General features: G+C 36.7%; 1 protein-coding gene across 1 annotated transcript; it reads right to left on the reverse strand.

The window, feature by feature from the left end:
- Positions 1-655: 655 nt before the first annotated feature.
- On the reverse strand, positions 656-27,733 carry TMEM244 (transmembrane protein 244). The gene is made up of 6 exons (XM_060616629.2): positions 27,544-27,733; positions 12,527-12,612; positions 10,907-10,980; positions 7,309-7,434; positions 5,474-5,518; positions 656-3,684 (listed from the first exon to the last, which is right to left on the reverse strand). Exons 1-6 carry the CDS (start codon positions 27,574-27,576, stop codon positions 3,590-3,592), a joined length of 459 nt encoding a protein of 152 aa, XP_060472612.1. The 5' UTR covers positions 27,577-27,733; the 3' UTR covers positions 656-3,589.
- Between the last annotated feature and the right edge of the window lie 21 nt (positions 27,734-27,754).

The raw sequence follows: 27,754 nt of genomic DNA on the forward strand, positions 1-27,754 counted from the left end.
ATTACATTGTTTTCATATGAACTAAATTTGTATTCCCTCCCTTTTCAGAGATTTTTACCACAATTATATCTACAGATGCTGTTGTTATAGATTTATTTACCTAGCATTCAGGTTTCTGAAGTTTATGGAACAACAGCTTTAGGAAATGCCTTTGTTTTTCCTCAGGATGTTTGCCATAAAATTCTCTATCTCATAGTGTATATGTTCACATTTCTTTCTTTTTTTAAAAAAAAGTTCTTTTTTTTTTTAACATTTATTTATTTTTGAGACAGAAAGAGACAGAGCATGAGTGGGGGAGGGGCAGAGAGAGAGAGAGGGAGCCACAGAATCCGAAGCAGGCTCCAGGCTCTGAGCTGTCAGCACAGAGCCCGATGTGGGGCTCAAACTCACGAACCGAGAGATCATGACCTGAGCTGAAGTCAGACACTTAACCGACTAAGCCACCCAAGGCACTCCTATTTGTTCACATTTCTGTAGAATAATCCCTAAAATGTTACAGTGATACCAAACAGCTTTTGAAATGATCAATTCAGCAACTGTGGTACATTGGCTTAATAAAGCCCATTAAATTTTATATAGGTGTCTAATCTTTACACTAGAGCTATGAAAGTAGTCTATATATATATATATATATATATATATATATATATATATATATAATTTTTTTTTGAGATCATTGTCAGTAAAAGTAAAGATATTGTTCATTCATTTGGGAAAAAAATTATTTTAAGTAAAACATTATTAAAGGAATATGCAAATTGATTTGCATTATGTCACAATGGTATAATAACTTAAGAGGACATTTATGGAGGGCCTCCTGGGTGGCTCAGTTGGACACTTGATTTCGGCTCAGGGCATGATCTCACAGTTTGTGAGATTGAGCCCCATGTAGGGCTCTATGCTGGGTGTGGAGACTGCTTAAGATTGTCTCTCTCCTTCTCCCTCTGCCCCACCCACGCTCACGCTTTTGCTCTCAAAAAAAAAACAAAACCAAAACAAAACCTGAAAAAAATAAATAAAGGCCATTTATGGAAAGGTCATGACGTAAAAATATTAGTGTTTTTTTTTTTTTTTTAATGTGTACATAATTTCAGTCCTGCCTGAAAAAATATGCATCCAAATACTGGATAGGGTTCCATCTTCTTATGATTCTGTAAGGGACACTGGAAAAGTACATTAAGTGGGCACAATTCTTGGTCTTTCAGTTTATATGCAATTCAAAGCAATAAAAGTTAAAGTAACTATTTAGTTGATATATCTGATATATAATATTTTAAGCTAAAATATGTACTGTAATTGTATTTTTAATTTTTGTGTGTCAAGTGGTGTCATCAAATAGATAATGATAATCATTTTAATGAGTAAGAGAAGAAAATCACAGATTATTCTTGTGATCAGGAGAAAAAAAATAAAGAGGATTCACACAATAGTAATTACCTGAGCAGATGGATTCCTAATCCTAGAAATAAACATGCTAATTAAGCTACACTACAGAATGATAAGATATTATGGTCTTCTGAGTCTGGAGAGATTGTTATTCTAATTTACTAGTGTAACTTAATTCTCAATATATTAAAAAGTACTTAATCAACCAAATCTTTTTTTAATTATCAAATTTATTTAGGCAGCTTTAATGTTTCTGTAAATTTCTTCCACGTGTGAGTTTCTATAGGGGCAGACTTTGTCATTAGTAATTCACAGTTTGAGATTTGTATTTTGCGTAGAGCAGGATTGAGTTTTGTTATATATATAACCATACGCTCTTTTCTGGGTGCTTCAGTAGGGTTTTATTTGGAGAATCAAAGATCATAATGCTGCCCCGTTCATAGCTACCTTATGCTGCCTTCCTTTAAAGATGAAAGAAAAATCTTTATTAATAATTGGAATTCATAATCCTTTGACTGATTTAGATGAATTACATATTTTGCTAATTCCATGACTAAATATTTTGGAGGAAATTAATGGAAAGATTGAGAATAAAGGATGGAAGGCAAAAGTTCGTGGAAATAAGTAAATGTGAGAAAGAAGCAAGGAAGAAAGTAGGAATACTTTTGTGCTTGTATGTGCATGAGAAGCTTGAATTATCTAACCAGTAACAGATCAACACAGTGTAGTTTTTGTGTATGTATGAATACAGATAATTAGCATGACATTTCTTAGTGGTTAAATGCAAACCTTTATGGAAGAATTAGATTTTTAGAGTAAAAAAGAGTCATCTAGGAAACAATTCTAGAGCTGGTTTAACTTAGTTTCTAATTGTTGCCCAAAATGTTTGTGTGTGGGAATACGTGGATGGAGGGCAAGTGGTATATGTTACTTTCCTATCCTTTTCCCTATATTTATATTTTAGCTGTAACCATGGTATGCACTTATTTTATATCAAAAGAGACTTTAATCTACATTTAAAAGTGGTAAATATTTAAGACAATTATATAAATTTAAGTAGTCTCAGTATTAATCCAATTCAACAAACATTGCATAACAATGATATAAAAAAACAACAACATAGGACTGGCAGTACAGAGCTATATAACCTCTAAAAATATCTGGTCCCAACCACTTGTACCTTGCTATTCAAACTGTGGCCCATGAACCAACAGCACAGTCATTTTCTCGGAATTGTTAGAAATACAGAATTTTAGGCTCCATCGCAGCCCTTCCAAACCAAAATCTGCATTGTGATAAGATTTCCAGGTGATTCAAATGCATACAAAATTTTGAGGAGCACTATATTAAAAGAACATAGTCTAAGGAAAGAAATGGACACCGATATTTTTTAAAAGGCAATAATTTTACAAGAAATGCTCTATCACAAAAACAAATACTGTGGGACAGTAATAGAATTTAATTCAGCTTATAGGGATTTGTAGTAGTTTTAACTCCACTCTCTTCTATATTATAATTTCCACACCCACACGATACATCAGCATTTTCTAGTGTGTCCCCAGGGTGCCTGGGTGACTCAGTCAGTTAAGCCTCCAACTTCGGCTCAGGTCATGATCTCACGGTTCATGGGCTCAAGCCCCCCATTGGGCTCTGTGCTGACAGCTCAGAGCCTGGAGCCTGCTTCAGATTCTGTGTCTCCCTCTTTCTCTCCCCCTCCCCCACTTGTGCTCTGTCTCTCTCTCTGTGTCTCAGAAATAAAGTGTGTCCCTAATCAAATATGTCTGAGAAACAGTGCATAATGTATACTACTACTTAGACACGTCTTGTTCTCAATAGTATGTTAAAGATTCTGAGAAGTCCTAAAATAAACATATTTTACATAAACCCAAGATTCTACAAATATACTTAAACATGCAACTTTTTTCCCTTGCATGGCACTATTAACATATTTTGAAACTAGTGTCCTATGAAACACTCTTTGGTAAAATACTGCATTTTATGGATTTGCAACATTCTGCTCATGAATACCTTACTAGTATTCTTCTGCTCTCCATTAACTTCTCCTTTTCTTTTCATAGTTATAAAGTATCTAGAATACATTCAACCTTGAATATAAGGTGTGAACCAAAAAACTACAATTTAGCTCTGACACAATGTATGTAATAATACAGAAAGTCTGAGGCGAATTAATTCAGCTGTTTTGTTAAAACTCATCCAGATCTGGATAGATAAAGTTGTCTTTGAACAAACAGTATGCGAAAGCCTGGCCTCCACATATCATTGAAATTAAGCCGGATCCTGCAAGTAATGAAAGGGAAGTTTTGGTTAACTACCAATAATGAATAATTCATTGGTGAGATTATGAATAAGAACAATTGTCATGACTAAAATAATGTTCCTGAAACTGACATAGCATTTGAAAAAGGGTAGTTTATAGATTCAGCTAAGAGACAGTAGGTATATATTCTGTGCTGATAAATTGTTGAAATTCAAAACTTCCTTCAGGGAATAGATGCGTGGTTGTGTCAAATTAATAGTAAGGAGCTCTTAAAACTCAGAAATTCAAAGACAATGAAGTCAAAGCACATGCCAGGGATTTCACGATTCTCAATTCTTGTAGCTCTTCAGACCTGCCATTTGTTTGTGTTGTTGTTATTTAAAAATATTTTATAAGGTATTTCCTCTCTAATTATAAATGGAAGATATGCTCTCTTCTAACTTGGAAAATATTTCTTAGCCTAGAAGAGATTTTGAAAACAGAAGTCTACCTACCTGCGCTATTCGGTTATACGAAAATGCCTTTAGCTCTGATTTCATTGGCCCAGCGATTCTCGTGTTTTGTTTTGTCTTGTTTTAATATTAATCCAGCCTAATAGGGCTTCCATAAATCTGTGATTCCTTGGATGCCGGTAACAGCGTAACTCCCATGAAAGGTAAAGTTCCCAGAGGTGAGAGCCCTTAGGGGATCAGAGGCTCAGCAGGACTGGACAACTTCCTCACTCAGATACACATCTAGTGCGGACCATGAGATAGAATTTCCAAGCTGTGTAGCCACATTTCATTTATATCTAAATTTTTTAACTCAACGCAAACAGAAGAAGGTTACCTCAAACGTCATTTGGCCACCATTCTCTGAGTAAACCAACCCTAGTTCTTAAAACTGAAATAGTGACCCAACTATTTTAGCAATTCTGTTGGCCATTCCAGTTCACCAACAGACTTCCTCTGCCATCAGGTGGCATTTGCTATGTGACTGAAATGCCTAGGGCTTTAAATAAAGTAAATTTTGTGGTATTGCGAATAAAATCCAAGAGATAAGTTCTTGTTTTTCATGGAGAGATAAGAGCATTTCTAATTATAGCATGTCTTTCAGGATTTTCTTTCTGATTTATTAAAAATGTGCATTTTTTGAAAGCCTCATGCAAAATAAAATTTCAGTACTTTCTCATGTGTGTTCTGTATGTACTGAACAATATTAGAGAAGAGTACACACTAAGGCTTATGGAGATGTAAGGGAAGTGGAAAATTAAATTCTAGTGAAGGGAGCTAATGAGTAATATAAATAATACTGATACTATAAACAGATAACTTGGCTTTGGGGAAAACAATGTAGTAAAATGCTGCATTTCTATTTTCCACTATTAAGCATGACAATATTTAGTTAAAACTATTGCCAAACTTACTGAAAAGAGGAAAGGTAAAAATTTTTGTGGTCCATACATGACTTAAGCTAAAGGAAAAGCTTTAGAAAAGTCCACTGTAAATTGGCTAATTTTCTTACTAGATACACAATTGATTAATTCAGTTGTTCGATTTGTGGGAAGAAAAAAAAATAGATGAAATAATGCTACTATGAAAACAGCAATGTCATTCATATTGAAAGAGAACCAAAAGAATATGTCATAAATCTATATCCAGTGTTTTACTCTATGTAATTTTAGAAAGATGGAGACTCTGAGCAGTCTTCTGGTCCAATTACCTGACCCACACAAAAAATATTTTGATGCTCCCACTGTATATATAAATATTTATGTTGTACCTAATACATACACACATGTGTATAACATATGGTGTCATATGTATATACCTAAAGCAGCCCACCAATGTGATGTCAAGGGGAATTCCAACATAACTGCAAAAGAAAGAAAAAAAGGATGTTGTTCATTTTTAAAATATATGTTATTTTTCTTTTTAGTCAACGAAGAAATACTTGTTTGGTCAGATCATATCCACATAACAAAGAGAAGTTTTATCCACATTCATAAAATTGGGTATCCCCAAAGCTGTATTTAATTCATAGTCTAGAAAGTCATTTGTGAAATCAGATACCTGAAACTCCTCATGTAGGAATGATGTTTTGAATTGATTGAGTGTTGATTTGATTATGAGTTGATTCGAGTGTTATGCAACAGAGATGATCCTAAGACCATCCTTAAAACCTGACTTACCCTGGAGTTCTGAGCCACTTCGCTCTGAGCTCAATTCTACTCAGCAATATTTGTTAAGCACTTTCTTTGTGTCATGTGTCAGACAATTAACTTGTAACTTTTCTGGGTCTAGAACCTGTTGCCTATCTCAGCCTTGAAGATTGAGCCACCCTATGCTCCAGAGCCCTTTTGCAAATATCCTATGACTGTCTTCCATTTGAACTTAGTCCCCAAAGTAAGACAGAGAATTTGAGTTATGGGGTTCAGGGGTTCCAAAAGTTACTAAGGGAGGGTGTGTGCCAGGGGACTAGGATATTGATATACCAGCATTCTCTAATAATAGTGATGCTGGGATGTAGCAATTCATTTGGAAGTTGTTTAAGATGGAGACTGATTAAACCATTAATAGACCACAGCACTGAAAATATGAGTGATTTAAGTTGCTAATAAATAATAACTTTGAATTATAACTTGTGGTTGATTACCACACATACCTTGACTAGTATTTTTTTTTCAATGGAAGACAGGAAGGGAGAAAAGTTACAATAGAAGAGTACATTTTTTTAAAAAAAAATTTTTTTTTTCAACATTTTTTATTTATTTTTGGGACAGAGAGAGACAGAGCATGAACGGGGGAGGGGCAGAGAGAGAGGGAGACACAGAATCGGAAACAGGCTCCAGGCTCCGAGCCATCAGCCCAGAGCCTGACGCGGGGCTCGAACTCACGGACCGCGAGATCGTGACCCGGCTGAAGTCGGACGCTTAACCGACTGCGCCACCCAGGCGCCCCATAGAAGAGTACATTTTGAATGGCTAGAGGAAAGAATGTTTGAACTGTCATTTACTGAATAAATATATGCTTAGACACTAGTCAGAAAATTTCTCACTCTCATTGACATGTCAGTGGGTCTCCCCCATCTACACAGGAGACAACTAATGTGAATGATGTTGTGACTTTCCTTAAGACCATACACTTCTTAAAAAGGTAGGATTGGAATTTAATCCATTTTCTTTTGACTCCAAAGATCACAGGTAGAAATAAAACCCTTTAGTTTAAGAACCTAGTATTCTTGGTAAATTAACTACTGTTGGGAAGTTTGCCAGCCTACCAGTATGAGTTTCCTTAGGTCCCAGGTCCCAGGATTTGGTCAATTTCTGCCTCAAGGGAGGGTTTTGGAGCAAAAGTATTCCAAACAGAGTCAAAGCCTGTACAAGTTGTTGGCAAGTTGAATATGAGAGGAGAATAGGACACATCTATCTACATTTCAGTACCATTTTGAATTAGAAGGTGTAGCCAATCAAAATCTTCCCCAGGAAGTGGTAAGAGAACTTGGTGGGGAGGAGTAGTGTGGGAAGGAATAAAGAACTCTAACCAGTTTTATTAGTTAGCCATCAGAGGGCAATATGCATATAACAAAGTTCTACTCTTATGAAATCAATTTAGGTACAACATCAGATTTAACATACTTTGTTTCCTTTATTTTATCTTGCTTACCAGTTGAAGTGATGGCAACATGAAGAATGGTTACTGAAATAGCATAATCCCAGACCCATTCTTCTACAACCAGAACAAAAAGCAATCCACACACCAAGTAGGTAACCTGTGTTGAGATTAAAAGGACTGCAAATGGAACGGAGAATATAATTATTTGGAACTAGAGAAACTAACAACTCTGAAACACAGTTAGTAATAGGACCATTACAACAATGTCTGTGAAGACATTTTGGCAAGAATTTTTAAAATATCCCATCTTTTAACAATCCTCAACTTTGGATAAGAACTTGTTAACATATTCTATTTCTTAATAATCCTCAGACTTAATAGAAAAATAACAGTATCTCTTTTGTACTTCTTTGTGCTTACCATTTTAAAAGGTAAAATACAATAAAGGAAGGTTACAATGGAATCAATACCTGCTGATCTACAGTTGGATTGCGAATCTCCATTTAAGATATATTAGAAACTAATGAGAAATTCAGTTCTCAGTTTTAGGAAATGAAAAAAAGAAACATAAGAGTTCATTGATTTATAACATTTCTTTGGTACCAATCATTGCCTAACTTGGAAATGAATTCCTTTGTGTCTTTATAATAAAATGGCATGCCCAGATAGTCATTTGGGACACATAACTGATAACCATGGATGAAAGGAAGCCTCATAAATGGCTCATGTGGATGGAGGCACTCTTCTAAATCCACCCAATTGTCTTGGAGTGCTTTCCCTGAACATGTATAAAGAGCTCATTATTTATAGGTCAGGACCACAAATCTCTAAGAGCCTTGAATGTGTGAAGGGTCAACCTTTGCTTTTTGTCTTTGGTATGGATCTTTAAAGTGGTTTCAAAGGAGAGATCCATCAAATGCATGTGACAAATATACGTGACACATGTCAAAGTCCCTTTGCAATGGTATCACTTTTCATAAAAATTACCTTTCTATTTTTGAAAACAAAACAAGACAAAACAAAACACAGCAATTGATTATACATTCTTATAATTCAGGAATCAATGAATCCAGACAGGCAAACTCTTTTTCAAAACAAAGGGTTAAATAATCACATGATATGCTATCGTGCAGAAGTCATTTATTAACCAACGAGCCAGTGATTGTTTCATGGGCAAACAAAACACCAACCAAGTAAGCAGGTCCCAATTGCCATCCTTTTTAAAGGCCTTCCACTTATTCCTCTTTGATTTTATTTAATTTAACTTAACAGGTTTCAGAAGTTGAATGGAGAATTCACACCAGCTCCTTTTTATCACACGGGAATGAGGTTCAGTTCAGTATGTCCTATTCCCTACAATCAAGGTTGTGGAAGGAAGTGCATTGCTGTGTCATAGTGACTCCACGTCTTTCTACCACATTTCCACAGCTGCCTCTGTCAGTGGCTCACAGAGCCCCCAGATTATTATAGGGAAATAGAGATGCCTCCGTTATCAGCATTTACAGATTTTATAGGTTAACTTGCAGCTGCTTGGAGACATTGATTTTTGTCTTGAACAAGCTATATTTGCATATGTTGATAAAAAAAGGCTTATGCTTTGTTTATGAAATGAAAGAAAGCATGGTGTAAAAGAAGCAGTACACAATTTAAAGTCAGGATACCAATGTTACAGTCTTGCCTCATAGCTTAGGAGTTATAAAACCTTGAGCACAATTTTAACCTCTGGGTCAGTCTTTCTCTATAATTGGGAAATGGAGTGCTATCTTATCTACCTCAAAAAAAAAAATGTTGGGAGGATGTTAACTTAAAATGAAAACAATTTGCAACCTATTCTCTGCTATGTAAAGGAAAGCTATTAGTAATCAAAATGTTTTAACTAGACTTAAACTTTCCAGTGTCCTTGCTAAACCGACTCTCCTGGGTGACAAAATCATTGAAACAGACAAGAAACTTGACCCTAGATACATGCCCAAGGCTCTGAGATTACTCTTACACTTTATCTCTGAGATTAGTCTAAATTCTCAAAGTAACAACTTTGAAGAGTTATGGTAGTTATCTCCCCAAGCCCAAAATTAAAGATCTAATAGGCTAAGGTTTTATTGATATCTTTGTACAAATGTTAGTGTTTTGTGAGGGGAAAGAGCGATATAAACTGTGCCAGGCATCCTGGGGATTTTCACTAATCTCTGCTATGTAAAAACACAGCCTTTCCAATAAGCTGTGTCATTCCTATCTTTCACTGACTGACCCAAAGGCAAGAATTAAATAATAACAGTTGAGTTTTAAATCCCCTCCCCAAAACACATACACAGCCCCTACTTAACTCTTTACTGTGACGATATCAACTGTGGACAGTTTTGATAGAAAACAAGTGAATTCTGTGTTCAATAGGGAAGTGCATAAAGAGAAGGTTAAAATAGAATGTTAGACCTCTTGTGTCTCATTAGAATGAAAGCCTCTTTTTCCTAACTTATTCTTTGTCTATCCAAACTTGAATCCATAATAGCACCAAACAAGGTTACCCATTTGAGGAAGTTGTTCTAAAGCTTTTCTTCTTGAATGCAGTAATTTTAACTGACCAAGTTTCCTGTACAAGTCATATTCAAAATCGGGTTTCTTTGGCTTCAGGCAATTTTTGTATATTTGCATATTTGTTCCAAACAAACCACGTCCAGTGGTTTTCTAAAGAATTGTAATGTTTAAAGAATCCACAATTCACTTAAAAAAAAAAAAGTAGGAAGAAATTTAGCAGAATGTTAAGAATGATTATATTTTGAATGTAAGTTTGTGATTGAATTTCTGTTTTTCTCCTTGCTACTTGTAGGTATTTTATAAGCTTTCATTAATTTATGTGTATTATTTTATAATGGAAATAACATTAAAATCTTCTTTTTCTAAAGATGAGACAAACTTACCTTGAATACCCACCAAATAAGTATGTTTGACATATATTCAATATAAATAGCTGTTATTATTAACATATATACGGGTGATGAGTATAGCAGGTATTAATTAATAATTACTTTTTCAGCAAAAATGATTAATTTAAAAAGATAAATTTTTCCTTAGTATACTCTTTCATATCATTCCCCCCCCCCCTTTTTTTCCTATCTTGGGAAGAAAAATCAAACTAAGCAGAAATGTACAAAGCAGAAAATGAAAGTCCTCTGTCATCCCAGCTGGGAGATAACAGTTTGTTGCATAATTCTCCAGATTTCTTACCACTGACACCATGTATTTTACTCTGTTCTACAAAAATGAATAATTACACTACACAAACACTCTTGTCTTCATTTTCCATGCCACATCTCATGAACATTTTTACATCAACATATTAAATCATTCTTCCTTTCCTTTGAAAAATATTTAATGCACAAAAAATTTACCTATAAAATTACCAAATAGAAATTCATATAGTAATTCTTTTCAATTATTCCACCATTCCATCCTATCCCATCTTTAAGGAATAGCCACTTTAAAATTTGTGATGGCATTTTTTCTACATTAATTTCTTAAGTCAGATATAAGATACAGATGGCTGAGAGGAAAGCCTGATATTTTATAAATTTTTATGAAACAACAACTATTTTTGATTTTTGGAGGCATTTGATTCACTAATTGACAAAGATTGGAAATTAAAACCAATTACCTTTATAATTTGTGTTGAGCCATGAGGGGTTCGTTTTGAAATCAAATGGTGCCAGGACATCCAACTCATACACCCTGAAGATGTTACAAATGAAAATAGTTTACCCTGGAGGAGGCAGTTCACAGCTTCGTACATCAAGGCCTTGAATATCGCTCTTCACATACAACATAATGCATTAGCTTTACCATGTGTGGGACATTTAGAAGCTGGCTGACCTGCATGGCAACCAAATAATCTTTTTATCCATATTGTCTTATTTGTCCAATTAAGTCCACTTTGTCCACCAAGTGGACTTCAATGTATTTTGGGTCTTCGCTGTAATCTTGGCGGTCTTTGACATCAAATATGGGAGGAGAATCTAATTCTGTGTCAAAAGCATAGGCATGGAAACAAACAAGACCCGGGTTCTAATCCTGATGGTGCTGTGAAACTGTGAATCTGGGCAAGTCAGTTCCATTTGGAGCCAAACGTCAGTGTCTCATCTGTAAACTGAAAAGGTTAATCTCTGAGACCTCTTCCTGTTGTAAAATTGGAGTCTATAAATATACCCCGTCTACTGTGCCTGTTTGTAGTTGTGTGCAGCTGGTCAATCAGTTAGCCGCCTCCTGGAGCTTTAAGGCCCAAGAACTTAAAATTCCTGTCCTCTGACTCACATTAACTACAAATCCTTGAAATGAGGCTCAGAGAGCCCTAAAGATTCTCAGCTCCTGCCTGCTCCAGGCATGGCCTCACCATCTCCAGTCCCAGCAACAGCTGAGACCCTGTTAGAGCAGCAGATGCTTCCTCGGTGGGTTTGCCTGCAAGCATGCTGAATAGCATTATTCCCATTGCAGAAGTTGGTATAATTATTTTTGGGTACTCATTTGCATATTGAAATCAAAGGGTCCTAACTCCTTGCTTGCACAATAAAATTAAATTGTATAAACACTCAGCTTCTTAGAAATTATTTGTCAATCTACGTAATGTATTTCAAGGCAGTCAATGTATTGGCAACCTAAATCTGTAGAGACAAAATTAAATCACAGCGAGACTAAAAAAATTACCTGAAAAAATTGCCTCCCACTTACATAGAAATAGCATTAAAAATACACGTTTTACTTTGTCCTCATAATAACCTTCTTTTGATCAATTACTTCCACTTGACAAATGAAGACAATTAAAATAAGAGAAGTTCTATGGCTTAGTTAAGATGTTTCAGAAAGTTAGTAAGAACCTGGGCCAGAATTTAGGTCTCCTGACTTGAGTCCAAGAGATATTTCAGTATATATCAGAATATTTAAATTTGATGTAGATTATCTCTAAATTCCCTTCTCATTCAAACTACTCTGATTCAATACCAGCCCAGGGAGTAATAGCTTCATTTTCTTTCCATGACCATCTTCCAAAGAAGTAAGGGGGACAGTCCTGTCTGGCCCTATCTATCCACATCATTTCAAGATTGTGCTTTGATCATTTTGGAAGACGGCACATTTGCTTATTTTTGCTTAAGAATGGCATGAAAATACACCATATTTAAGTTGTATCCTCTCTTCCATAAAGACATGTCGAGAATTAAATATAAACTCCTTTCATATTCAATCTCAGCTTTTTCATTCTGTTCGAAGGAAACGCACTACTTACTTGAGCATCATGCAGCACATGCCCAGAACCGCGTAGTACACAGTGTAGAAGAGAATGACACATATAAGGAGATTCTGCAAAACAACCTGCGGAGAACAGAGGCGTGAGGTCCAAGAGCCTGGGCTTTTTCACATGGTTGTCGGTAACGAGTCTGACAAACAAAAGACGATGAATGACCACTAGATAGTGTTGGCTACCTTTGTTTTGCTTGGAGACCCATGGGTGGGAAGGACTTCAAAGTCCACAATGAAAGTTTTTCGGACTGGAAAGGCTGACATGGTCCACATTTGCCCCAAGGATTAATGCAGTACAAAAAAATCCATAGCATTTACCTTCCATCTACCATAACATACTTCCTTCATGCCAACATTCATAGTTTCATTTGACAAAATGATTTTATTTTTTAAATTTTTTAATGTTTATTTTTGAGAGAGAGAGAGAGCGAGAGCGGAGGAGGGGCAGAGATTGAGGGAGACACAGAATCCGAAGCAGGCTCCAGGCTCTGAGCTGTCAGCACAGAGCCCCATGCGGGGCTTAAACTTATAAGCCGTGAGATCATGACCTGAGCTGAAGTCGGAGGCTTAACCGATTGAGCCACCCAGAAGCCCCTGACAAAATGATTTTAAATCTCAGCTATCATAATAGTCAAAATATGAGAACAGCTAAGAAAATTTGAAAAGTGTGAACAAAAAAGTACATAATCGCACAATAATAATTAAGCCTGTGTGCAAGAATTTACAGAGCAATTGACTAAACACCAGAGAGGGGCCTGAAATGGCCTCTACCACATATGAGACTTACCAAGGAAGCATTGCAGATTAATGGGGACCAGATGGATTATTCAACAGTGTTGTGAAAATTGTCTAACTTCTAGACAGAAAAATCCCATTAGATCCCAGTCTCGTACCAGACACCAAAATAAACTGGAAATGGACTAAAGGCTTAAATGCCAAGAAATAAAATGGAAGAAAATATCTGCAATATATATTAAGAGCAAAAAAATGATACCCATAATACATAAACACACACAAATTAAAAAAAAAGACAAACAAACCAAGAGAAAAATGGACAAAGAATATAAATAGGCAGTTCACATGAATAAACATTTAAAAAGCCAATAAACAATTGAAAATGTCTGAACCTCCCTATTAATCTTTTGAAATATATTCTTGTGAATATAATAAAAATGTCAGCATTTCACATGGAAATTTTCTAGTTTATCTTTTTCCCTTTTGAATCTTTTTAAAAGTCTTCTTGTTTGGTCAACTCGTATAACACTTGAGCATTATTCATATTCTCTGAATCACCAATTCACCAAATCTACCAAATCTTTTAATTGGCCTGGGCACAGAGGAGCCCTCTGCTAGAGACAAGAAGAGAAGAGAGCGCCCAGCACACCACAACCAATTTGCTAACTGGACCAACTTTATGGGCTTACCAAGAATTTCCTTCTTTCAACTACCTACAAATGGGTGGATTGTCTGGCCTAAGAGAACCACAAGAAATCAGTACTTAAGTGTTCTAGCACCTTCAGGGTCCCATGCCCTCTGCCCGCCCACACTCATACCATGCCTAGCATTTCCCCCCTACTCTTTCCCTGTCAACTTCCCCTAGCCCAGGTCTCTTCTCCCTCTGCCCATCATTCTCCTCCCTTTTTGCTCTTCAGTATCGCCCACTCCTTGTTGCCTAATCTCCCCTCCCTCATGGTCCTTAATCTCCTCCTATCCGCATTCTTTCATTTATTCATTTATTTTTGGATTTTATTATTTTTAACTGAAATATATTTGGTACATTTGTAAATTTAAGTTGTACAACATGTTGATTTGATACATTTGTATATTGTACTATAAGTGGCATTGCAGCTATAGTTAGCATTTCATCATGTCACATAATTATCATTTCTTTTTTGTGGTTGGAACATTTAAGATCTAGTCTGTCAGCAAGTTGGTGATTGTAATACACTATTGTTGTCTATACTCTCTGTTCTGTGCATTAGAGTTCTAGGACTCACGATTAGCTGCAAGTTTGTACCCTTAGCACCTCAATTTTCTTTAAGACCTGCATGGCTTTGTGGTTTCATGTAAGCTGACACAATCCTTTATAAGGGAATAATGAAAAGGATGAGACCTTCTTCTCATAGCTCTCTTTATTCTTTATTTTATTAGGGAATAAAAATATTTTCTAGAAACCCCCATCAGATGTCCCATTATGTCTCTCTCATTAACCACCACTTGGGGTCATGTGGTCACTTCCTGAACGAGCACAGGCAAAGAGTAAAGGGGTTTACCATGGTAGGTTTAGAACACTGAGACTTTGCCTCTGGGGATTGGCACCTACTGCTGTAATAAAATAAAAATTATTAGCAATTATTAACAAAGAAGGAAAAAGGGGAGTGGGGTCTGCTACAATGTAGGCAGCTAGTAGTGTCTTCCAAGTGGTAGAATCAATATGGAAGTAGTAAAAAGCCCTCATTTGTAGAGATTATTTAGCGGTTATGAGAACATGTGAAAACTTTGCCTGAGTCGAAGGTCCAAATAATGTGTCCACATTTAAGTTGGTTGGATTCTTTCCCAAATGTTGAGGTAAGAATCTGCTGATGTGGTAGGCAACAACATTGATGCTTCTGCAGCCTTATAATTTTCTTTTTTTTTTTTTTTTTTTTTTTTTTTTTTTATTTTTTATTTTTGGGACAGAGAGAGACATAGCATGAACGGGGGAGGGGCAGAGAGAGAGGGAGACACAGAATCAGAAACAGGCTCCAGGCTCTGAGCCATCAGCCCAGAGCCTGACGCGGGGCTCGAACTCATGGACCGTGAGATCGTGACCTGGCTGAAGTCGGACGCTTAACCGACTGCGCCACCCAGGCGCCCCAGCCTTATAATTTTCTTAAGGGTCATGTGTCTTTGGGTTTGTTTTACTCTTTATTCTATATATTAATATCAAGTTGTTTGTCTTTTAATTTGAACATTAATAGCCTCTAGTTGAAATATTTCTAGATGATCGCTTTGTTTCAATTCTATCCAAAATAAGATAAATAACATATGGTCCCTGGGGCACCTGGGTGGCTCGGTCGGTTGAGCATCCGGCTTTGGCTCAGGTCATGATCTCGCGGTTTGTGAGCTCGAGCTCCGTGTCGGGCTCTGTGATGACAGCTCAGAGCCTGGAGTCTGCTTTGGATTCTGTGTCTCCCTCTCTCTCTGCCCCTCCCCTGCTCATGTTCTGTCTCCATCTGTCTCAAAAATAAATAAAACATTTTAAAAAAATTAAAGAAAATAATATATGGTCCCTATACTAATATACAAACACAAAACTATTATTTCTATGTTAATATTAAAATTTAAATAATTTTTATTTAGTTAGTTTATTTTTTTAATGTTTATTTATTTTTGGGAGAGAGAGAGAGGCAGAGCACTAGTGGAGAAGGGGCAGAAGGAGAGAGGGAGACACAGAAGCTGAAGCAGGTTCCAGGCTCTAAGCTGTCAGCACAGAGCCTGACGAGGGGCTCGAACTCACGAACTACGAGATCATGACCTGAGCAGAAGTCGGACACTTAACCAACTTAGCCCCCAGGCGCCCCTTTACTACTCTTTAAAAAAACATATTTGGATCCTGAACCAAATAGAGTGTGAAAAAAATATGACATTTATGACATTTGGCTATTTGAACTTGACTGGATATTTGATGATGTTAAAGCAATATTGTTAATATTTCACAGTGTTATAATGATTAGAGGTTTATCATATGCAAATACAAGATCATTATAAATGCAATTTCTTTATTAAAAAGCTCCCATGTTGTTTTATTTGTGCATAATTGCAGGACTATTTTGAGAGTAGAATATATCTGCACAAGTCTGGAACATGTGCAAATTTAGGATATGGCAAATACTTTATAAGTTGCTTTCAAAAAAACCGTCTGCTAAACGTGACCTTCACAATCATCTTTTTTGATGAAAAGCATTGTGATGCCAGTTTTCCTTCTACTGCCCTAAACAACAAAGCCTTTCTTAATGCGTTGAAATTAAGGAACGACTATACCTTCTAGAAAGGAATAAAATTCTTTTAGTTTGAGATTTCAGAATCCCCCAAACCAGAACTACTATATGCAGGTTGTGTCTCTGAGATCTCAGAGTTTTAGTGCAGACTGAGTGCTCCAGCCACATAACTCATTCAACCTTCTTTCCAGTTTCCAAACTGGTTTGACTGGGTGCAGGAGTGTGAACAATACTGACTCCATCTTTGGTCCTGCATCTTGTTGGTGCCCTCCCCTGGGGCTATGTGTTCCAGGCGCCTTGGAGGTTAATGTATGCTCTGACCAGAATGCGGGAAGACTTGTTGGATCTGCCCACTTTAGATAACTATACCCTTTCCTCTACAAAATCTGTGGGTTAAGGTCTGGACTTGGCTGCATAGCGTGTGGATCATTACTCACCTGATCCCCACGGTCAGTAAGTTGCCCTGAGTAAAACTCTGTGAAAATGGTATGGAGTGGCTTGCTTCGTTTGGCAGTCTCAAAGTGCCTTCTCAGTCTGGAGGATACTTTTACCGTCCTTCCTCCACCTTCTAACTCTGGGCATAATTCAAAAAGGAAAAGTTCATATTCATTCCATCCTTCTGGAGTCAGTAGCCACCTTTCATCCTAGTCTTCATTCATCTTTTGAATTTTCTCGTACCATTTCATAACAGCCCCAGAAGGATAACTTCCACATATTTTGTGGTATTTCTTCAAGCAATTGGCTAAAAGATATGGGGTCTAACTGTTCTATGACACCCCATTTTATCTAGAGGAGGACTGGGACACGTCCTTTATGCTCACTAAGGTATTCACAGTGGCTGGCCTGGTTCCTGCCACAGGTGGGCTCTCAGTGAATATGAGTTGACTCACTCATTACAGTTTTAGGAGTGAGAGAATCATGGCTGATTTTCAACCTGCACATGTGTTAAGGAGTAACCATTATGACAGATCAGAGCCCAGGCCACATGGAACACCACCTCATATAAAAGTAATCTTCGCTGAACGATAAGATAATAATCAGTCACCAGATAGTTATTGAGTGTTGACACTGTGCCCAAAGCTATTTCAGACTTCCTGGGATGACAAAGGAAGTGAGACAAACAAAAGTATCACACAGTAAACAATTAGAACAAGTAAATATATCTAATATTTACACAACCGTTTAAAGTATACCTGTAGAGATTATCTCATACTTCAAAATAAGCACTATAATTGAGCTAAGATTGTAATCACCTCTTTTCAAATGAAGAAACAGAGGTTGGGAGAAATGAAGTGATATGCACAAAGGTGATCAGTGGAAAAGTTGCAATTTTATATCAAGTTTATTAACTCCAAGTCAAAACATAAACTTTGCAGTTCTGATTATGAGGGCAAGACTACCTCAGAAGGGAGATAACCCAGGATTCACAATGATAGAGGGCTGTTGTTAATGAGAATCATAATGGTCCACACTCTTCATATTCAGTGTCAGCCCACATGCCCTTTAAATGCTATTCAAATTTTATTATTCTTAAGAAATACCAAGTGTTTGCATGTGAAGAGTGCAAAATCCCCATACTCCATATCTAGATATTAAGATTCTCTAGATATTGGGTAGAGCCTGGGTATCTGCATTTTAACAAACCTCTCAGATGATTGCAATGCAAAGATCTACTGAGGACACAGGAACAAGTGCATGTGATAAACAGAAGGTAGGTTTCTCCTATCGTTTCCTCCTCAGGTAGAATGTCTAAATGGGAATTGGATGGACAGCTGGGAAAACTGGATTCCTGAGCAAAATGGACAAGATGGATGAGAGACAGATTTCCAACTAGAATGAACAAATATAATCTTTTACTTCACTCATAATAAAGAAATGCACACTTAAACAACAGTAAGATACCATTGTTCTCCTATAGGCAAGATATATATACATATATATGTGTATATATGTGTGTTACACATATATATATATGTGTATATATATATATACACATATGTGTATATATGTGTATATATATATACGTATATATGTAACACACATATATATATATATCTTTAGAAGATTTACTTGTTCTGGTGAACATAAAAGACATTGTTCTAGACTGCTGTTGTGAGTAGAATTTAGTACAAGTGTAATAGGAAGCAATAAATCAATATGTAGTTTTCAAAAGTGTGATCTGAACCTAAATTCTGGTAGGAAATAGAAAAGTCTTAAAGGTGTCTGTCTTTACATGGTGCAATCATTGGTGATTTCTCCCCCTTTTTTTCTGTATTTTATAAATTTGTAATGAAAGAGAGCGACCTAGTTTCTAGCTATCACATCTTGTATGATTGTAGGCAAGTTACTCTGAGTAATGTTTTTATGTGTAAAATAAAACAATGGTGTTTTTAACCCTTAGGGGCTCATTATTTTGTTGAATGTCTAATGCGAAGTATGGACTATGCAGAAAAATAGATATACTCACAAATACACAAGGCATTGTGTGCAATTTCAGGGTTTTCACAGAACTGCTAAAATCCATGCATGGATCCCTGGTTAAGAATCTCTGATCTTGAAGGATATTTTCAAGTCTAACTATGAGCACATAAAATCCTATGGGGCAGATAGTGTCCCCATCCCCTTTATAAGATCTAAAGAAACCATCAACCTAGTCATCATATCTACAGCAATGGCAGATGCTACAAGTGATAAAAAAATATTATTTGTAGAATTAGTACTCTAAATTGTATCTCAAACTTCAATATGTCCATTAGGCTCTTTCTCTAGTTGAAGGGAACAGAAAAGCTTCATAATGATGATTATTGGAATAATGTCTGAATCAATTAGAAAATGGACTCAGCAGCTATTTAGCTGTTTAGCCACCATTCAGGAGCCACAACTCAATAGTTAAGTACACGGTGGCACTGGAGACCCAACAACACTGAGACAATCTTCCACGTGATGACTAACCTCTTCTGGTCTCTGTTTCTCTCTTTGTTTCTTCTTTCAAGTCTTCTCCCAATTAATGAACTCTCTCACACACAAAAAGAGAACCTGGTTAGATAAACCAGTCCCTACCTGGTATATGGCCTCCAGGGTGGATACAGTGCTATTAACAGGGGCTAGTAGACAGCTGACTGGACCATAGGTGGCTGTCTTTCAGTCAAATGAACTTTTCTAAAGCGCCAGGGATGTCTAATGATAGAATTCGCCTCACACAAAGCATGGTGACCTATGTAAAAGTCACCCCACAAATAGGGTTGAGGTAAGGGTCAGTACCCAGAATACTTCTCAGAAAGAGAAGGCTTCTGGCTTATTTGCTGCTGTTAAACTAAGACTGTTTGTAAGACAAACATGTAGAAAACAAGTTCAGATACTTGTCTCTATTAAAACTAATATGATAGCGTAGGTTATGAGGATGAGGGTGGTTCCGGGAGGTGGGAGAAGATGAGACAGATTCTCCTGTTTTCAGGTAGTGGTTAACAGTTTTTGGTCAGTTCAGGTCTCCACTCTTTCTTCTCCAATTTCTAAAGTTCAAAAGGGTCTAAAATACTCTAGGACCCCAGTTGCCTCTTTGATTTTCTAAATTCCAGCTTTTATTAAAATAATGCACAGTCATTAATTCAGTCCCCAAAGTATTCAGTACAAAAGATAAAAGTATACACAAATCTGTGAACTGAATCGTCATTGAGGAAATTTTGGAAAACGTAAAAGCATGAAGCACAAAAAAAGTGAAATCACCCACAATCCATTATTCTCACAAATGTAAGTTAAACTGCTATCCAGAGCTGTAGGTTCTTTTTGTCAACCCCTGTAGTTTCCAGAGACGAGAAGTAAGTGGGGGCTTTCTATCTCTCTCCCATACCCTTAATGCAGTATCTAAAAACTATAAATCTGATAGGAAACATAAATGTCTTAAGAGTGTTTGTCTTTAGATGCTAAAATCATGCCATTTCCTTCTACTTTTTCTGTATTTTATATATTTCTAATGAAAGAGAAAAGACCAGGTTTCTATGTCATATGCTAGAACCATAGTCATTCTTAACCCCACGCCAAATATACAAAAATGTATTAGCAGACAAACACCAAAACATTTATACAATCTGTTTTTGAAAACATAGGGAGTTTGCACTCTCTGTCTCCCAGCACTTTGACAAATACTTTGTGTTTGCCAGGTTTACTCTGACGATGTCACAATGATATCCTCAAGGCAGGGTCAGCCATCTTGGCCAGATCAGTTGACAGATTTCTTCATGAAGTGTGTGTGTGTTGGGGGTGTGGTGGGGTGCGGGTAGAGTTGTGAGACGGGGGGCAACACAAGAATATGGGCTCTAGATCTTGGGTGCTTCTGTGATGGTATTTAGGTGGTTCACCTTCCCAGATTCTGATATCTCATTCATGTAAGGATAGTGAGGCCTGTTCAATTTTGCTTATTTTGAACAATACTCATTTCATCAGTAAAAAACTATAATTTCTTTCTTATGCTCATTGACAATGTCTCTAGCTTTTCAACTGCCTGAGAATCTTTTCAACTGTATACTCCTGACAAGGATACTCCAGATGCTAACCAGCAGCTACTGGAGTGTAGATTAAGCTTAATCTATGCACATGTATCTCACACTACATTATACCAGAATATTTTGTATTTTATATAAAATATATACTTTCAAAAGAGATCTTTTTATGTTAGGTTTTGCCCCATTTAAATGACTTAAAATTTAACTACAGCCTTTGCAAGAAAAAGTCAAGCAGGTAAACCGTAAAAAGGCAATGTGAAAATTGTAACATATTTCTCAAGCACAGAAAGTGGAAACAAAATTGTCAGTGAATTTAGGTATTTTTTTCCCTGAACTCTCAAAACAGTAAGGACATTTCCTATATAATTACACAATTATTATCATACACTAGAAAGTTTAATGGATACACAATATTATTTATACAGAATTCATATTCAAATTTCTCCAGTTGTCCCCAAAACTTAGAATCAATTAAATTTTCACATTCTAGGGGCACCTGGGTGGCTTGGTCGGTTAAGTGTCCAATTCTTGATTTCAGCTCAGGGTATGATCTCATGATCATAAGATCAAGTCTCGTGTCCGGCTCCATGCTGAGTATGGAGTCTGCTTGGGATTTTCTCTCTCTCTCTCTCTCTCTCTCTCTCTCTCTCTCTCTCTCTGCACTCCCCTGCTTGCATATCCACGCACACTTGCTCTCTCTCTCTCTCTCAAAATAAATAAATGAACAATTAAAAACAAACAAATAAATACATTTTCGCATTACATTTGGTTGTCATACTTCTTCCGTGCCATACCCTAGATTGGTCTGATGGTTTCCTTCTGATTAGAATCTTTGGGGAAGAATTCTACATATGTAATATTGTATATTTCCATTGTACCTCATGAGGAGACACATTATACTATTTTGTCTCATCAGTTTGATCACTTGGTAAAGATGATGCCTGCTGATGTCTCTGTTTTAATTGTAGTCTTTATCCTTTATCACTAATAAGTAATCTGTGGAGTGATGCTTGAGATTATGTGAATGTTCTGTTCCCCTAAAACTTTGTATTTATTGGCTTTAGCATCCAGCGATATACCTTGTCTGAATCAATTACTTACATTGGTGTTGTAAAATAGTAATTTTCTCATTTTATTTTTTCTTCTACATATTAGTGCACATTCTTTCATAGAGTTCTCCCTTCTTTTTAAACATTTTTTTAAATGTTTATTTATATTTGAGAGAGAGAGAGAGACAGAGCACAAACCGGGGGAGACAGAGGGAGACACAGAATTGGAAGCAGGCTCTAGTCTCTGAGCTGTCAGCACAGAACCCCACGTGGGGCTTGAACTCACAAACCCTGGGATCATGACCTGAGCCGAAGTCAGACGCCTAACCAACTGAGCCATCCAGGTGCCCCTAGAGATCTCCCTTCTTACCTTGAACTTATGTATATATCATTTATTCATCTATTTTTGGTAACTTGTAGTGTTTTTTATTTTCCATATGTTACAACACATTAATAATCATGATTCTTGTTAATGCTAAAATTGTCCCAAATTTGACCAATTTGAGCACCTACACTATACCTCCTGTGTTCTTTTTACATATTGTCATCATTTTCTTCATGCATCCTTGCTTTCTGTCACAGCCTGACATGCCAGTGAGACACTCGCCTTTTTTATACTATATTTCTATATGCATTTTTGTCTATTTGTGAGCTTTCTATTCACTTCCATTGACTTCCCTGTCTTTCTGTCTATTCATAGATAAATGTAACACTGTTTTAATTATAGAAGCTTTATAGTATGTTTTAATATAGGCACCCCTCATTGTTCTTTGTTAGAGGTCTCATTACTATGTTTTATGTTTGTTTCTAAATAAACTTCAAAATCTACTTAAATAGCTCTATAAAACAACTTTATGTTATTTTTATTGGGATAATATTAAATTTATTATTAAGATGGGAACAAATGATGGCTTTATAATGATGTTTACTCCTGCTATCCAAAAACCAGAACAAAAAAATTTCCAAATTCATTCAAATTTGCTTTTGTATCTTTCAAAAGTATTTTAATTTTTCCTCATAACACATTTTACACACTTCCTGTTGCAATGTCTATTTTATTTTTGAGAGAGAGAAAGAGACAGAGCATGAACGGGGAAGAAGCAGAGAGAGAGGAAGACACAGAATCTGAAGTGGGCTCCAGGCTCCGAGCTGTCAGCACAGAGCCTGACAAGGGGCTCAAACTCACCAACCGTGAGAATGTGACCTGAGCCAACATCAGATGCTTAACTGACTGAGCCACCCAAGTGCCCCTTTTAAATTTATTTATTTTTTTAATGTTTATTTATTTTTGACAGACAGGAGAGACAGATCATGAGCAGGGGAGGGACAGAGAGAGAGAGACAGAGACATAGAATCTGAAGCAGGCTCTAGACTCTGAGCGGTCAGCACAGAGCCTGACGCGGGACTCGAACTCACGAGCCGCGAGATCACGACCTGAGCCGAAGTTGGACGCCTAAGCGACTGAGCCACCTGGGCACCCCGAAATTTATTCTTAAAATAATCCTGCTTTTGCTACTAATGTTACCAAAGATTTATCTTATGGTACCATCTAACTGGTATTGTTTATGTACATAAAGATTTCTGGGTTTTATTTTTAATTTAACATTCTATCACTTTACAGAATCTTTTCTTTTTTAAACACTTATTTATTATTGAGAGACAGAGAGACACAGAGCGTGAGCAGGGTAGGGGCAGAGAGAGGGGGAGACACAGAATCCGAAGTAGGCTCCAGGCTCCGAGCTGTCAGCACAGAGCACGATGCAGGGCTCGAACTCACAAACTGCAAGATCATGACCTGAGCCAAAGTCATTGGCCCAACCAACTGAGCCACCCAGGGGCCCCCAGAATCTTTTTTTAAAAATTATGTTAGTGTTTTTATTGATTCTCTTGGATTGCCCAAATACACAATAATATCACCTGTAAATATAGTTTCACTTCTTCTACTCCAATTCTTTTTTTTTTAATTTTTTTTTAACCTTTATTTATTTTTGAGACAGAGAGAGACAGAGCATGAACGGGGGAGGGTCAGAGAGAGGGAGACACAGAATCTGAAACAGGCTTCAGTCTCTGAGCTGTCAGCACAGAGCCTGACGTGGGGCTCGAACTCACGGACCGTGAGAACATGATCTGAGCTGAAGTCATAGGCTTAACCGACTGAGCCACCCAGGCGCCCCTCTTCTACTCCAATTCTTATGGCTTCATTATTTATTGTAGTCTGATTGCATTGGCTAGTACCTCTAATTTATTTTCAAATAATGGTGGAGTTGGTGAGTATACTTGCCTTGTTCTTGGCCTTATTGTGAATGCTTCTAACATTCTCTATCAAGAAATATACGGGCTTGGGGGTGCCTGGGTGGCTCATTCTGTTAAGCACATGACTTCAGCTCAGGTCATGATCTCGCAGTCCATGAGTTCGGGCTTGCTTCAGATTCTGTGTCTCCCTCTCTCTCTCTGCCCCTCCCTTACTCATGCTCTGTCTCTCAAAAATGAATAAATGTTTAAAAAATTTTTTAAAAGAAAGAAATATACTGGATTTAGGATTGCAATGTTTGTGTTTGTGTGTATGTTGTTATATATTATCACTAAAGAAATAATCACTTCCTATTTTATTCAATGTTTTAATCAGGAATCATTGTTAACTTTTGTCAAAGGCCATTGCAGCATCTATGAAGATGATTCTACAATTTCCTACTTAGTTTTATAAACAAGATAAATAATGTTAGTAGATTACCCAATATTGAACCACCCTCACATTTTCAGAATAAATATTATTTGGTCTTAATGTATGTTATTTTGCTTTTCACTTTTATTTCCATAAGTAAGATTGAGCTGTAGTTTATTTCTTTTGCTATCTTTATAAGGTTTAGATGACAATGTAATTATTACTTCATAAAAATATCTGTGGCTTTTCTTTTTTTTCTCTACTCAGAAATATCTTAAGTAGCATTAGGAATGTATGATCTTTGGAGTATAGAAGTCCCCTATGGGAATTCTGGGTCTAGTCCGTTTATAATAACTTGCTCTATTTATTCTCTGAAAACTGGGAGCCCTTATGTGATTTTACAAAGCAGAATGCTCCCATTAACTAGAAGAGCTTTACTCTTGACTACAGAGAAAATATATGTGTATTCTTCAAGGTCTAGCTCAAGTATCATTATTACCACTCCATCTCCTACTGTAGGACAGAATCAATCCTTTCTTATTTCTTCTGCATCCATAGCCTTGTGTATATGTCTTACAGATCCAATCACATTGTTTGTAGCATACTTATTTATAGAGGTTCCCTTTTCTCCAGACTTTCCAGGAGAGAGACACAGATTTAATCATGTTTAATTCTCCAGCCACAAAGCTATTGCTTAGTTTGTGGTAAGTATGCAATAAATATATTTTGAATAATGATGAGTGAAGAGCAGTAAAAATAATAACAAAATTTCACTTCATATGAACCATAGTCTATTCGTAAAACATGTAGGCTTCAGGGTGAGAGACACTAGGGTTTCTTTTCCAGTTTCTCACTGGCAAGGCTATGACATTGGCCAATTACTCTGTGTTTGGTTTTACTCATCTATAAAATATAGGTAAAATCTCATAGGGGTTTTGTATTCAGAACACGTGTAAAACTCCTAGCATTAAGTACTATATGTGCTCCACAGATAATACCTTGCCCTATTACTCCCCACATGAAAGCTTACTTCTTAGTTCTTTGGGCAATTCCAGAGCAATCATGAAATACATCTCTCTAGCCTATAGTACCACGGAGCACAGTCCTGCCTTCAGATAGTGGTTCCCTCTGAAAGTGTCTGCATGGATGAAATTCTCTAGGTCATGTCAATAACCACACACAGGAATGTGGTGTGTCCCTGAGATTTTTAAATTCAGTGTTTGTTTTACAATTGTAACTTTACATTAGTTCAGTGTAGTTATGAAATGTGTATCCTACCGGAGTTCTGAATAACAATACATTGTATTCTGAACAACAATTTAGCAGTCCTCATACCTGGGCTTTCTTCCCAGTTCCTGTGCTAGTTCCCCAGACAGCAAATTAATTAAATGGCCTTTGGCCATGGCTCTTTCCCTTGAGTCAGCTTTTCTCTCATTTAAAGTATAGAGACGGGGGGATTTAATTAGCCCAATGGCTGGCACATTGCATACACTCAATAAATGTTTGTTAAGTCTTGAAATTCTCTTTGGATAAAGGTCACTTTTGCCATTAGTATTAATTTATGAGCATTTGAATAGTTCCTGTGATGATGATATTGACAATGAACAAGGACTTAAGGAAAGTTAACTCATAACTTACAGGCATGTATCATGAGACCAGATTTTCAACAACTCACCTATTTTGAATGTATTCACTGTTGGCCTAATGTTCTATAGCTGGGATTCTAACACCTAAAGCTCTGGGATTATAAAAAAGGAAGACCTGTAGCAATTACCTGAATATTTACCCTGGAAGGACTCTGTGTGTGTGTGTGTGTGTGTGTGTGTGTGTGTGTGTGTGTGTGTAAGCCCAGACTAAATATAGAGTCCCCATTCTTTATGTAAGCTACTTAAGGAAAAGGATATTACCTTTTAATTTTTTTCTCTCCAGTAAAAGTTATTATTGCTTGTTCAATCCCCAAACTATGTATAAATTATGAATAGTTTGAAATGCTCTTAAAAATAAGTTTTAAAAAAATATTTTCCCTGAGATAATATTTTCACTGACCTAGAAAATTTTTCTTAGCTGTTGCCATACTTAACATTTCTAACTGATGATGTATGTTGTGATGATGGCAGTGAGCAGAAAAAGCTTGAGGAAATACACACAGTGCTGATATTCTACTAAAATGAATGTAGCACTAATTCATAAAACATAATTTAATTTTTAAGTAAAAATCTGACTTTCCAGAGTGTCATTCCCTTAAGGCTAGATCTTTATAGGCCCAAAGCCTGTGTGAATTTACACAGCTGCTTTGAGGCTTTGCATATTTCCTTGTTTTAGGTGCTTTGATTTTTTTAAAGGGGTATTTTTATACTGAAATAAAACACAACTATTAACACTAGCCTCAAGGGAAAAAGAAACTAACAAACCTACAGCTTAAAATGTTTCAATACTTTTCCTTTAAAATCTTGCACATCTTTTAGAAGTGGGAAAAATGAAAGCCATCCCCTGCCAAAAACAGAGTAAGGCCAAACTGTCATGATTTCAGAAACCGATAGCAGAGGTGCAGGGGTTAATACTAGAAGGTGAAACGGTCTCTCCTCAACAACCATTCTCTGAATGTTTTAGAATCTTCTCTTGGGCAAGGGTGTCTCTAGATTGCCACCATTACCACAGGACGCAAGCATTGCCGCAGAATGTTTTCTGCATAGTTCCCAGCCAAAAGTGAAACAAGTTGCCTGCTGACAGAGAGGCCATTTATAGAACATATTTGCTTACACCCGTGCTAGGCAGTAACTGAAAGCCAATGCGAAGAAGTCATTCCTCTTTACCTTGCTTGCAGCAACTCTGGTCTGGAGAGCCATGGACACATCCTAGTCAGAGAGGTGGTGACAGACACTCTCTTTCTATTGACAACATCTGGAAGGAGAGACAATTGTCGCTGCGAGCTTCCCAATTACTCCTGAAGACTAAGTGTGAGACACAGTAGTGCAGGATGATTGGATTACACAGAATGAGACAGAAGCCATCTGTGAGCCACAC

Source organism: Panthera onca, chromosome B2 (genome assembly GCF_046562875.1).
Source record: "Panthera onca isolate mPanOnc1 chromosome B2, mPanOnc1 haplotype 2, whole genome shotgun sequence".
NCBI lineage: Eukaryota > Metazoa > Chordata > Mammalia > Carnivora > Felidae > Panthera > Panthera onca.